At 47.5% G+C, this 12,433-nt stretch overlaps 1 protein-coding gene across 1 annotated transcript in view; it reads left to right on the top strand.

The window, feature by feature from the left end:
• The window catches only part of LOC124606012, a 532,599-nt gene that overhangs the window by 245,832 nt on the left and 274,334 nt on the right, over positions 1-12,433 (top strand). Inside the window, exon 9 of the mRNA XM_047137975.1 lies at positions 6,425-6,614. Within this exon, the coding sequence (XP_046993931.1) occupies positions 6,425-6,614 (190 nt within the window). The remainder of the gene's footprint in view (positions 1-6,424; positions 6,615-12,433) is intronic.

The raw sequence follows: 12,433 nt of genomic DNA, 5'->3' as shown, positions 1-12,433 counted from the left end.
TGTTATTCTTTTCGTTTGTATTTTTCCATATTTCAATTGATAGGGATAGGAAGGTTAATAAGGTAAGTAAATCAATAAGGAATGATAATAATACGTACCTCACTAACCCTCCTATCCGTATTAATTGACATATGGAAAAATACAAACTAAAAGAACAACATCCGCTAGGTTTCTTCTAGATTTGAACACGGGTTCTCTGAGTCCCAACCAGTTACCTTGGCCGTTGCGCTATTGGTGCTGTCGGCAAAAAGCGTTTACCATGTGGGTACCGAAGCGGCAGTTGTAAAAGTTTCTTACTTCGATTTCTGCATAAGTATGCAATTTCGGCCCCTATACATTTTTTTTTTCATCAGTTCAGTGACTGGTTTGATGCGGCCCGCCACGAATTCCTCTCTTGTGCTAACCTCTTCATCTCAGAGTAGCACTTGCAACCTACGTCCTCAATTATTTGCTTGACGTATTCCAATCTCTGTCTTCCTCTACAGTTTTTGCCCTCTACAGCTCCCTCTAGTACCATGGAAGTCATTCCCTCATGTCTTAGCAGATGTCCTATCATCCTGTCCCTTCTCCTTATCAGTGTTTTCCACATATTCCTTTCCTCTCCGATTCTGCGTAGAACCTCCTCATTCCTTACCTTATCAGTCCACCTAATTTTTAACATTCGTATATAGCACCACATCTCAAATGCTTCGATTCTCTTCTATTCCGGTTTTCCCACAGTCCATGTTTCACTACCATACAATGCTGTTCTCCAGACGTACATCCTCAGAAATTTCTTCCTCAAATTAAGGCTGGTATTTGATATTAGTAGACTTCTCTTGGCCAGAAATGCCTTTTTTGCCATAGCGAGTCTGCTTTTGATGTCCTCCTTGCTCCGTCCGTCATTGGTTATTTTACTGCCTAAGTAGCAGAATTCCTTAACTTCATTGACTTCGTGACCATCAATCCTGATGTTAAGTTTCTCGCTGTTCTCATTTCTACTACCTTCGTCTTTCTCCGATTTACTCTCAAACCATACTGTGTACTCATAAGACTGTTCATTCCGTTCAGCAGATCATTTAATTCTCCTTCACTATCACTCAGGATAGCAATGTCATCAGCGAATCGTATCATTGATATCCTTTCACCTTGTATTTTAATTCCACTCCCGAACCTTTCTTTTATATCCATCATTGCTTCCTCGATGTACAAATTAAAGAGTAGGGGCGAAAGGCTACAGCCTTGTCTTACATCCTTCTTAATACGAGCACTTCGTTCTTGATCGTCCACTCTTATTATTCCCTCTTGGTTGTTGTACATATTGTATATGACCCGTCTCTCCCTATAGCTTCCCCTACTTTTTTCAAAATCTCGAACAGCTTGCACCATTTTATATTGTCGAACGCTTTTTCCAGGTCGACAAATCCTATGAAAGTGTCTTGATTTTTCTTTAGCCTTGCTTCCATTATTAGCCGTAACGTCAGAATTGCCTCTCTCGTCCCTTTACTTTTCCTAAAGCCAAACTGATCGTCACCTAGCGCATTCTCAATTTTCTCTTCCATTCTTCTGTATATTATTCTTGTAAGCAGCTTCGATGCATGAGCTGTTAAGCTGATTGTGCGATAATTCTCGCACTTGTCAGCTCTTGCCGTCTTCGGAATTGTGTGGATGATGCTTTTCCGAAAGTCAGATGGTATATCGCCAGACTCATATATTCTACACACCAACGTGAATAGTCGTTTTGTTGCCACTTCCCCCAATGATTTTAGAAATTCTGATGGAATCTATCCCTTCTGCCTTATTTGACCGTAAGTCCTCCAACGCTCTTTTAAATTCCGATTCTAATACTGGATCCCCTATCTCTTCTAAATCGACTGCCGTTTCTTCTTCTATCACATCAGACACATCTTCACCCTCATAGAGGCTTTCAATGTATTCTTTCCACCTATCTGCTCTCTGCATTTAACAGTGGAATTCCCGTTGCACCCTTAATGTTACTACCGTTGCTTTTAATGTCACCCAAGGTTGTTTTGACTTTCCTGTATGCTGAGTCTGTCCTTCCGACAATCATATCTTTTTCGATGTCTTCACATTTTTCCTGCAGCCATTTCTTCTTAGCTTCCCTGCAGTTCCTATTTATTTCATTCATCAGCGACTTGTACTTCTGCATTCCTGATTTTCCCGGAACATGTTTGTACTTCCTCCTTTCATCAATCAACTGAAGTATTTCTTCTGTTACCCATGGTTTCTTCGCAGCTACCTTCTTTGTACCTGTGTTTTCCTTCCCAACTTCTGTGATGGCCCTTTTTAGAGATGTCCATTCCTCTTCAACTGTACTGCCTACTGCGCTATTCCTTATTGCTGTATCTATAGCGTTAGAGAACTTCAAACATATCTCGTCATTCCTTAGTACTTCCGTATCCCACTTCTTTGCGTATTGATTCTTCCTGACTAATGTCTTGAACTTCAGCCTACTCTTCATCACTACTATATTGTGATCTGAATCTATATCTGCTCCTGGGTACGCCTTACAATCCAGTATCTGATTTCGGAATCTCTGTCTGACCATGATGTAATCTAATTGAAATCTCCCCGTATCTCCCGGCCTTTTCCAAGTATAGCTCCTCCTCTTGTGATTCTTGAACAGGATATTCGCTATTACTAGCTGAAACTTGTTACAGAACTCAATTAGTCTTTCTCCTCTTTCATTCCTTGTCCCAAGCCCATATTCTCCTGTAACCTTTTCTTCTACTCCTTCCCCTACAACTGCATTCCAGTCGCCCATGACTATTAGATTTTCGTCCCCCTTTACATACTGCATTACCCTTTCAGTATCCTCATACACTTTCTCTATCTGTGCATCTTGAGCTTGCGACGTCGGCATGTATACCTGAACTATCATTGTCGGTCTGCTGTCGATTCTGATTAGAACAACCCGGTCACTGAACTGTTCACAGTAACACACCCTCTGCCCTACCTTCCTATTCATAACGAATCCTACACCTGTTATACCATTTTCTGCTGCTGTTGATATTATCCGATACTCATATGACCAGAAATCCTTGTCTTACTTCCACTTTACTTCACTGACCCCTACTAAATCTAGATTGAGCCTTTGCATTTCCCTTTTCAGATTTTCTAGTTTCCCTACCACGTTCAAGCTTCTGACATTCCACGCCCCGACTCGTAGAACGTTATCCTTTCGTTGATTATTCAATCTTTTTCTCATGGTAACGTCCCCCTTGGCAGTCCACTCCCGTATACCTAATGATGAAAAATGCTCTATTTACAATTATCTATCGATCCCGCCAATTTTGAGTCGATTGCTAGTCATAACCTTTAGGGGCGATTTTCTCAGAATTGCGGGGGTGTTGACCCAAAATGTCTGTGAGTTCTTCGTTTTAGGTTGTACACAAGCGACCTGTCAAATTTGAGCTGAATCGGTTGGCCGTGTCTGAGGCCTTCACCTTGTAAGGCATTCAGCCTGACCGAGTTGCCTCCAAACACGTCTCCGATGATTGTCTGGTTGAAGGCATATGCGACACTCATCGGTGAAGAGAAAGTGATGCCAATGCTCAGCGGCCCATCCGGCATGTTGGCTGGGTCCATCTGTACCGCGCTGCTTCGTGTCGTGGTTGCAAAGATCGACCTCGCCGCCGACGTTGGGAGTGAAGTTGCGCATCATGCAGCCCACTGCACGCAGTTTGAGTCTTAACACGACGGCCTGTGGCTGCACGAAAAGTATTATTCAACATGGTGGCGTTGCTGTCAGGGTTCTTCCGAGCCATAATCCATAGGTAGTAGTCATCCGCTGCAGTTGAAGCCCTTCCTCTGTGTCTACACCATGCCCGAACAACATCGCTTTGGTTCACTCCAAGACGCCTGGACATTTCCCTTGTTGGGAGCCCTTCCTGGCAGAAAGTAATAATTCGGACGCGATTGATACGCGGTATGTACCGTCATGGCATGATTGAACTACAGACAACACGAGCCGTGTACCTCCTTTCTGGTGGAATGACTGGAACTGATCGGCTGTCGGACCCCCTCTGTCTAATAGGCGCTGCTCATTCATGGTTGTTTACATGTTTGGACGGTTTGAGTGACATCTTTTAACAGTCAGAGGGACTCTGTCTGTGGTACAATATCAACAGTCAACGTCTATCTGTAGGAGTTTTGGGAACTGGGGTGATGCAAAACCTTTTTGATGTGTGTATTATGTACTGACTCGCTCTACATGTCCTGTAACGGGAATTTCCGATCACCGTTTAGAGGAAAACGCTTTCGAATCATTATAGAAGGAGGTTTTAGGCAACTTTGAGCCAAATTTCACACTTCTGCATCGCATGCGTATGAGTAGAAAGAACAAACTTGTAACGTTCGGCTACTGCGTTACTAGTGCCCTGCTTGACGCAGTCGTCGTTAAATATCTGAGCGCAGCGTTGCAAAACGATATGAAATGGAATCAGCATGTGAGAACTGTCGTAGGGAAGCCAAATGATGGATTTATTGGGAGAATTTTAGGAAAGAGAGGTTGACGTGTAAAAAAGACCTCATATAGGACGTTGGTGCTAGAGTGTTTTAGGTACGTACCAGGTCGGATTAAGGAAAGACATCGAAGCAATTCAGAGGCGAGCTTCTAGATTTGTTACCGGTAGGTTCGGACAACACGTAAGCGTTACGGAGATGCTTCGGGAACTCAAATGGGAATCCTAGGGGGAAGGTGACGTTCTTTCTACATCTACATCTACACTCCACAAGTCACCTGATTTTGTGTGGCGGAGGGTACCTTGGGTACCTCTATCGGTTGTCCCTTCTATTCCAGTCCCGTATTGTTCGTGGAAAGAAAGGTTGTCGGTATGCCTCTGTGTGGGCTCTAATCTCTCTGATTTTATCCTCACGGTCTCTTCGCGAGATAAACGTAGGAGGGAGCAATATACTGCTTGACTCTTCGGTGAACGTATGTTCACGAAACTTCAACAAAAGCCTGTACCGAGCTGCTGAGCGTCTCTCCTGCAGAATCTTCCACTGTAGTCTATCTATCACCTCCGTAACGCTTTCTAACGTAGTCTATCTATCACCTCCTGTAACGAAGCGCGCTCCTCTCCGTTGGATCTTCTCTATCTCTTCTATCAACCCAATCAGTATTCAAGCAGTGGGCGAAGAAGGCTACTGTAACCTACCTTCTTTGTTTTCGGACTGTATTTCCTTAGGATGCTTTCAATGAATCTCAGTTTGGCACCTGCTTTACCGACGATTAATTTTATATGGTCATTCAATTTTAGATCACTCCTAATGCCTACTCCCAGATAATTTATGGAATTAACTGCTTCCATTTGCTGACCTGCTATATTGTAGCTAAATGATAAAGGGTTTTTCTTTCTATCTATTCACAGCACATTACACTTGTGTACATTGTGTTATGTCCGCACTATAACACAATAAATATTCCGTGATAACCAAATCTATTTTACCTTCCGTCACTCAAAACAAAACTTAAGTTCGACTACACAACACTTCTCTGGCTGTAGCGCCAAGGAAAAATCAGAGTCACTAGTAGAGAATAAAAATCCAAACCACTGTCAATCAGTCGATACCGACGCGTCGCAAGTTTCCAGCCAGGGAGGCCACAGTACGGTTCGGTCGTCGTGAATCCAACAGCCGGGTAGTAACACAGTCATCGGCGAAGATTGAACTGGTTAAACGGCCTCCGGGAGCTCGCTTAAATCCGCAGGTCCGGTCAATCAGAGTGTTGATAGATGGCGCCCTTATACGGTTGCTCACTCTGGTGGCAAGGGCAGCGCCGCCAGGGTAATCCGTATCGATAGTGGTGTGTACGCTGCCGCTAACCCCGCGACGACGCGTTCACTTGCGCCAGTTGTTGACATCGTGTGCGGCGCCAGTGGTACTCGCTGTGTGCCGCGCGTGTTGTAGCACGCCTCGCCGAGTTGACGGCTGCTGTGCGGCGGCCGATACGACACATTGAGATTCAATTGCCATTCCCTGCACCATGCGTCAATTCGTTGCAAATCCTCCTGCATTTCAGTACAATTTTCCAGAAACACTGTTGATTAAATTTAGAGAACCGGCATTTGAAGCTGACTGCCGAACGGTTCTACTGCCGCGAAAATATGTTGCACGTAAGGACTACCAATGTCGACAGTTGTTTTTCCCTTGCTCTGTTTGCGAGTATAACAAGAAAGGAGAGGACCAGTATTGGTATGGGGTATCGTCCGCCGTGCACCATACGGTGGCTTGCGGAATGTCTATGTAGATGTAGATGTTGATGTAGAATGGGGGAAAATTAAGGGGTTTCAGAAAGATTGCCCTTTAATTGTTTCGTGCAGTGTACTTCGCAAATATTGTCTTAGTTTCGTGTTTACAAATACTAGCTAAGACCTTGATGGGGAGCTGTATCTGCGTTGAGGGGCACGTGTGGTGTTTGCAGGCGGAGCTGGCGAGCATCGGCAGCCCTGAGGAGCAGAGCTTCGTGACTGCGAGCATCCGCAACTCGCCGGAGTACAGCACGGCCGCCGTGTACTGGCTGGGAGGGCGCGCCGTCCCTGCCACCAACCCCTCCAGGGGGCGCGGCGCATGGATCTGGGCATGGGCCGACGGCACGCCCATCTCCTACTCCGGTCAGTACACATCATCTGCTGTCACTTCAACAGATGCAGGGCGCCCACCGCGCATCGTGATCAGGAAAAAACAGAACACCTTGAACGACTACAGACAGGACGTTCATATTCACAGGACATGTACATTGCTGTGTTGTGCAGAAATGATTAGCATTTGAATTGCGTCGGCCCGCGGCTTCAAGGTCAACATCGATATCGCGGCGCAACACCACCTACCGGCAAAATATGCCTGTTGCTCTCGTTGTTGCTACACTACTGGCCATTAAAATTGCTACACCACGAAGATGAAGTGCTACAGACGCGAAATTTAACCGACAGGAACAAGCTGCTGTGATATGCAAATGATTAGCTTTTCAGAGCATTCACACAAGGTTGGCGCCGGTGGCGACACCTACAACGTGCTGACATGAGGAAAGTTTCCAACCGATTTCTCATACACAAACAGAAGTTGACCGGCGCTGCCTGGTGAAACGTTGTTGTGATGCCTCGTGTAAGCAAGAGAAATGGGCACCATCATGTTTCCGACTTCGAAAAAGGTCGGATTGTAGCCTATGGCCATTGCGGTTTACCGTATCGCGACATTGCTGCTAGCGTTGGTCGAGATTCAATGACTGTCAGCAGAATATGGAATCGGTGGGTTGAGGAGGGTAATACGAAACACCGTGCTGGATCCCACCGGCCTCGTATCACTAGCAGTCGATATGACAGGCATCTCATCCGCATGGCTGTAATGGATCGTGGAGCCACGTCTCGATCCCTGAGTCAACAGATGGGGACGTTTGCAAGACAATAACCATCTTCACGAACAGTTCGACGACGTTTACAGCAGCATAGACTAGCAGCTCGGAGACCACGGCTACGGTTACCCTTGACGCTGCATCAGCCGGCCGTTGTGGCTGTGCGGTTCTAGGCGCTTCAGTCCGGAACTGCGCTACTGCTACGGTCGCAGGTTCGAATCCTGCCTCGGGCATGGTTGTGTGTGATGTCCTTAGGTTAGTTAGGTTTAAATAGTTCTAAGTCTAGGGGACTGATGACCTCATATGTTACGTCCCATAGTGCTCAGAACTATTTGAACCACCAACGCTGCATCACAGGAGCGCCTGCGATGTTGTACTCAACGACGAACCTGGGAGCACGAATGGAAAAACGTCATTTTTTCGGATGTATCCAGGTTCTGTTTACAGCATCATGTTGGTCGCATCCATGTTTGGTGACATCGCGGTGAACGCACATTGGATGCGTGTATTCGTCATCGCCATACTGGCGTATCACCCGGCGTGATGGTATGGGGTGCCATTGGTTACACGTCTAGGTCACCTCTTGTTCGCATTGACGGCACTTTGAACAGTGGACGTTATATTTCAGTTGTGTTATGACACTTGACTCTACCCTTCATTCGATGCCTGCGAAACCCTTCATTTCAGCAGGATAATGCACGACTGCATGCTGCAGGTGCTGTACGGACCTTTCTGGATACAGAAAATGTTCGACTGCTGCCCTGGCCAGCACATTCTCCAGATCTCTCACCAACTGTAAACGTCTGGTCAATGGTGGCCGAGCAACTGGCTCGTCACAATACGCCAGTCACTACTCTTGATGAAGTGTGGTATCGTGTTCAAGCTGCATGGGCAGCTGTACGTGTATACGCCATCCAAGCTCTGCTTGACTCAATGCCCAGCCGTTATTACGGCCAGAGGTGGTTGTTCTGGGTACTGATTTCTTAGGATCTATGCACCCAAACTGCGTGAAAATGTAATCACATCTCAGTTCTAGTATAATACACTCCTGGAAATGGAAAAAAGAACACATTGACACCGGTGTGTCAGACCCACCATACTTGCTCCGGACACTGCGAGAGGGCTGTACAAGCAATGATCACACGCACGGCACAGCGGACACACCAGGAACCGCGGTGTTGGCCGTCGAATGGCGCTAGCTGCGCAGCATTTGTGCACCGCCGCCGTCAGTGTCAGCCAGTTTGCCGTGGCATACGGAGCTCCATCGCAGTCTTTAATACTGGTAGCATGCCGCGACAGCGTGGACGTGAACCGTATGTGCAGTTGACGGACTTTGAGCGAGGGCGTATAGTGGGCATGCGGGAGGCCGGGTGGACGTACCGCCGAATTGCTCAACACGTGGGGCGTGAGGTCTCCACAGTACATCGATGTTGTCGCCAGTGGTCGGCGGAAGGTGCACGTGCCCGTCGACCTGGGACCGGACCGCAGCGACGCACAGATGCACGCCAAGACCGTAGGATCCTACGCAGTGCCGTAGGGGACCGCACCGCCACTTACCAGCAAATTAGGGACACTGTTGCTCCTGGGGTATCGGCGAGGACCATTCGCAACCGTCTCCATGAAGCTGGGCTACGGTCCCGCACCCCGTTAGGCCGTCTTCCGCTCACGCCCCAACATCGTGCAGCCCGCCTCCAGTGGTGTCGCGACAGGCGTGAATGGAGGGACGAATGGAGACGTGTCGTCTTCAGCGATGAGAGTCGCTTCTGCCTTGGTGCCAATGATGGTCGTATGCGTGTTTGGCGCCGTGCAGGTGAGCGCCACAATCAGGACTGCATACGACCGAGGCACACAGGGCCAACACCCGGCATCATGGTGTGGGGAGCGATCTCCTACACTGGCCGTACACCACTGGTGATCGTCGAGGGGGCACTGAATAGTGCACGGTACATCCAAACCGTCATCGAACCCATCGTTCTACCATTCCTAGACCGGCAAGGGAACTTGCTGTTCCAACAGGACAATGCACGTCCGCATGTATCCCGTGCCACCCAACGTGCTCTAGAAGGTGTAAGTCAACTACCCTGGCCAGCAAGAGCTCCGGATCTGTCCCCCATTGAGCATGTTTGGGACTGGATGAAGCGTCGTCTCACGCGGTCTGCACGTCCAGCACGAACGCTGGTCCAACTGAGGCGCCAGGTGGAAATGGCATGGCAAGCCGTTCCACAGGACTACATCCAGCATCTCTACGATCGTCTCCATGGGAGAATAGCAGCCTGCATTGCTGCGAAAGGTGGATATACACTGTACTAGTGCCGACATTGTGCATGCTCTGTTGCCTGTGTGTATGTGCCTGTGGTTCTGTCAGTGTGATCATGTGATGTATCTGACCCCAGGAATGTGTCAATAAAGTTTCCCCTTCCTGGGACAATGAATTCACGGTGTTCTTATTTCAATTTCCAGGAGTGTATATCTGTCCAATGAATTTCCGTATATCATCTGCATTTCTTCTTGGTGTAGCAATTTTAATGGCCAGTAGTGTATTAACCGAAGGCAACGGATCAGTGTGACTTGAGCAATCGTGCAGGATGCCTCGCGGACATATGCGCGAACCGTATCGTCAAATCAGTGGGTTTGAAGGACTGCACGTTATTGGCACGACGGAAAGTGATGCATCCGTCCTGGAAACTGCTGGTCGTGTGGCTCGAAGCATTTCGGCAGTGCAATGTGTGTGTGCAGAATGGTTCACGGAAGGCCGTACTACACGACGAGATGGGTCAGGTCTCACCACCCAGGCACCACTCCCCCTCCGCCCTCCAAGAAGATCGACGCCTCAACCGAATGGCATTCGAGGACAGATGTACGTCTTCTTCGTTTCTGGTGCAACAGTAGAACACATTGTACACTGTCCATTATAATTATCCGGGCTGTTATGCCGTGGTCGGTTGATGAATTCTGTGTCAATTCCCAACGAGTTGCTCGACGCTGAGAGGGAACATCTCCACAATGGACTAATGAAGAACGGATATTCGTCCGCCGAAATAAAACGTGCGTTGAGGCAGCCACGCAGAAATCATACTGACGTACAGGCTACTGCAAAATCTAAGGTTCTCCTACCGTTTGTTAAAAATGTAACGTAAAGAATAGGGAGGATCTTGACGAAGCGGAATATTACCGTAATTTACAAGCCCACCAGGAAGATACAGGAATACCTTAAGCCTGCCAAGGACGCTCGTAAACCATTAGAAAAAGCTGAAGTGCATAGGATCCCATGCAGCTGTGGAGATGTTTATGTGGGTACCACCAAAATAACTGTTTCAAAACGTTTGGAAGAGCACAAGGGCAATTGTAGAAGAGGAGAAACGGAACGGTCAGCTGTTGCGGATCATGCTTTCCAGCCAGGTAACCACCATATTCATTCCGAGGAGACGCAAGTACTAGCGGCCACAAGCGGATATTACGAAAGGCTATACAGAGAGGCATTCGAAATCGCCAAACACCCTAATTATTTCAATCGAAAGGAGGGCGGCGTGAAACTAAACGGTATATGGATGCCGGTGTTCAAGTAGATGTGTACCACCCGTCCACTACTGGCTGATGGCAACGGCGATCGACGGCAGCGGACAGCGGCCACTTCACTGACGTTTTCAAAACACGTGACGTCACGCCTCGACGCAGGAGCGCGCGGGCACGGAATTTAGCGGCAGTCAGTAGCGAGCCAGTGTGTGTGTTGGACTCTCCATCGAGCTACAAACCCCCTTGAAGATGTCCCCCGCAGACGGGGACGAAACGTTGGGAATTAACGCAGAATTCATCAACCGATCACGGCATAACAGCCCGGATAATTGTAATGGACGTGACATTTCCGGCCGTAAAAGTCTACATTTTAGTAACATTGTACACTATCGGGAGTGACATCCGTCGCCGTTTATTGCGGGATCGTTACGTGCACCTCGTCCACTTCTCCCCCTACCGTTGACTAATGTGTAGAAAAGCACTAGACGGCAATGGTGTACGGAACAACGTCACTGGGGACAGGAATGGTATCAGATAGGTTCTGTTTGTTTGAAAATGATGGCCGCATTTTAGTTTGTCTCAGACAGGGGGAGCGGCATAACAGGTGACTGTATTCGCATAAGACATATAACACCAACTCGAGGTCTTATGGCGAAGCGTGCTATTGAGTACAACCACAAATCACAGTTGCTGCGTGTCCAAGGCTCTGTGACCCGTGTGACCTATGTGAATGACATCCTGCGATCCGTAGCCATACCCATTTTGCACAATATCCCAGACGCCACTTTTCAACCAGACAATCCAGGACCACATCTTGCTGCACGATATGCCCTACACACCCACCGTCGTGGCGACTGCACAGATATCGCTTCACCATTTCCCACCGGCAGCGGAGCTGATCTCAAAAGCTTGTGTATATATTGTCTCGACTAGTTAAGAGCCATTCCCTGCCGTGTGCGTCGGGCATAAAGCATCTCTGAATCACGTTGTGAATCTAATTGTGTGAACTAGCAGTTGAAAATTGATCTCGTTTTCTATTTCCAGAGATATTTCATGCACTTTCAGCCACGACGGATCCAAAGACAGTGATTTTATTGGCGGCCGAAGTGGCCGTGCGGTTCTAGGCGCTGCAGTCTGGAACCACGAGACCGCTACGGTCGCAGGTTCGAATCCTGCCTCGGGCATGGATGTGTGTGATGTCCTTAGGTTAGTTAGGTTTAACTAGTTCTAAGTTCTAGGGGACTAATGACCTCAGAAGTTGAGTCCCATAGTGCTTAGAGCCATTTGAACCATTTTTTGATTTTATTTACTGCTCGGGAATAACATGGCAATCGGGTTCCAGTCTATTTTTTCTAATTTTTGTTTCCCAAATAATTTGATTTAGTTACCTTCGTAGTCAATATGCCTTCGTTAAATCCTATTATCTATAACAAGTTGATCAGTTCTCAATAACCTTGAATATTCACAGATATAATTGTCTATGTACTAGCTGATTTTTGGCATTTAGAAAACACGGAGAATGTCTCGTATATATTCTGTTTTATTGACACAATTCACTTCTTAAATTAA

The sequence above is a fragment of the Schistocerca americana genome, chromosome 3 (genome assembly GCF_021461395.2).
Source record: "Schistocerca americana isolate TAMUIC-IGC-003095 chromosome 3, iqSchAmer2.1, whole genome shotgun sequence".
Lineage (NCBI taxonomy): Eukaryota > Metazoa > Arthropoda > Insecta > Orthoptera > Acrididae > Schistocerca > Schistocerca americana.
Note: the sequence above shows the minus strand (reverse complement) of the source record. Positions and strands in the feature narration are given on the sequence as shown.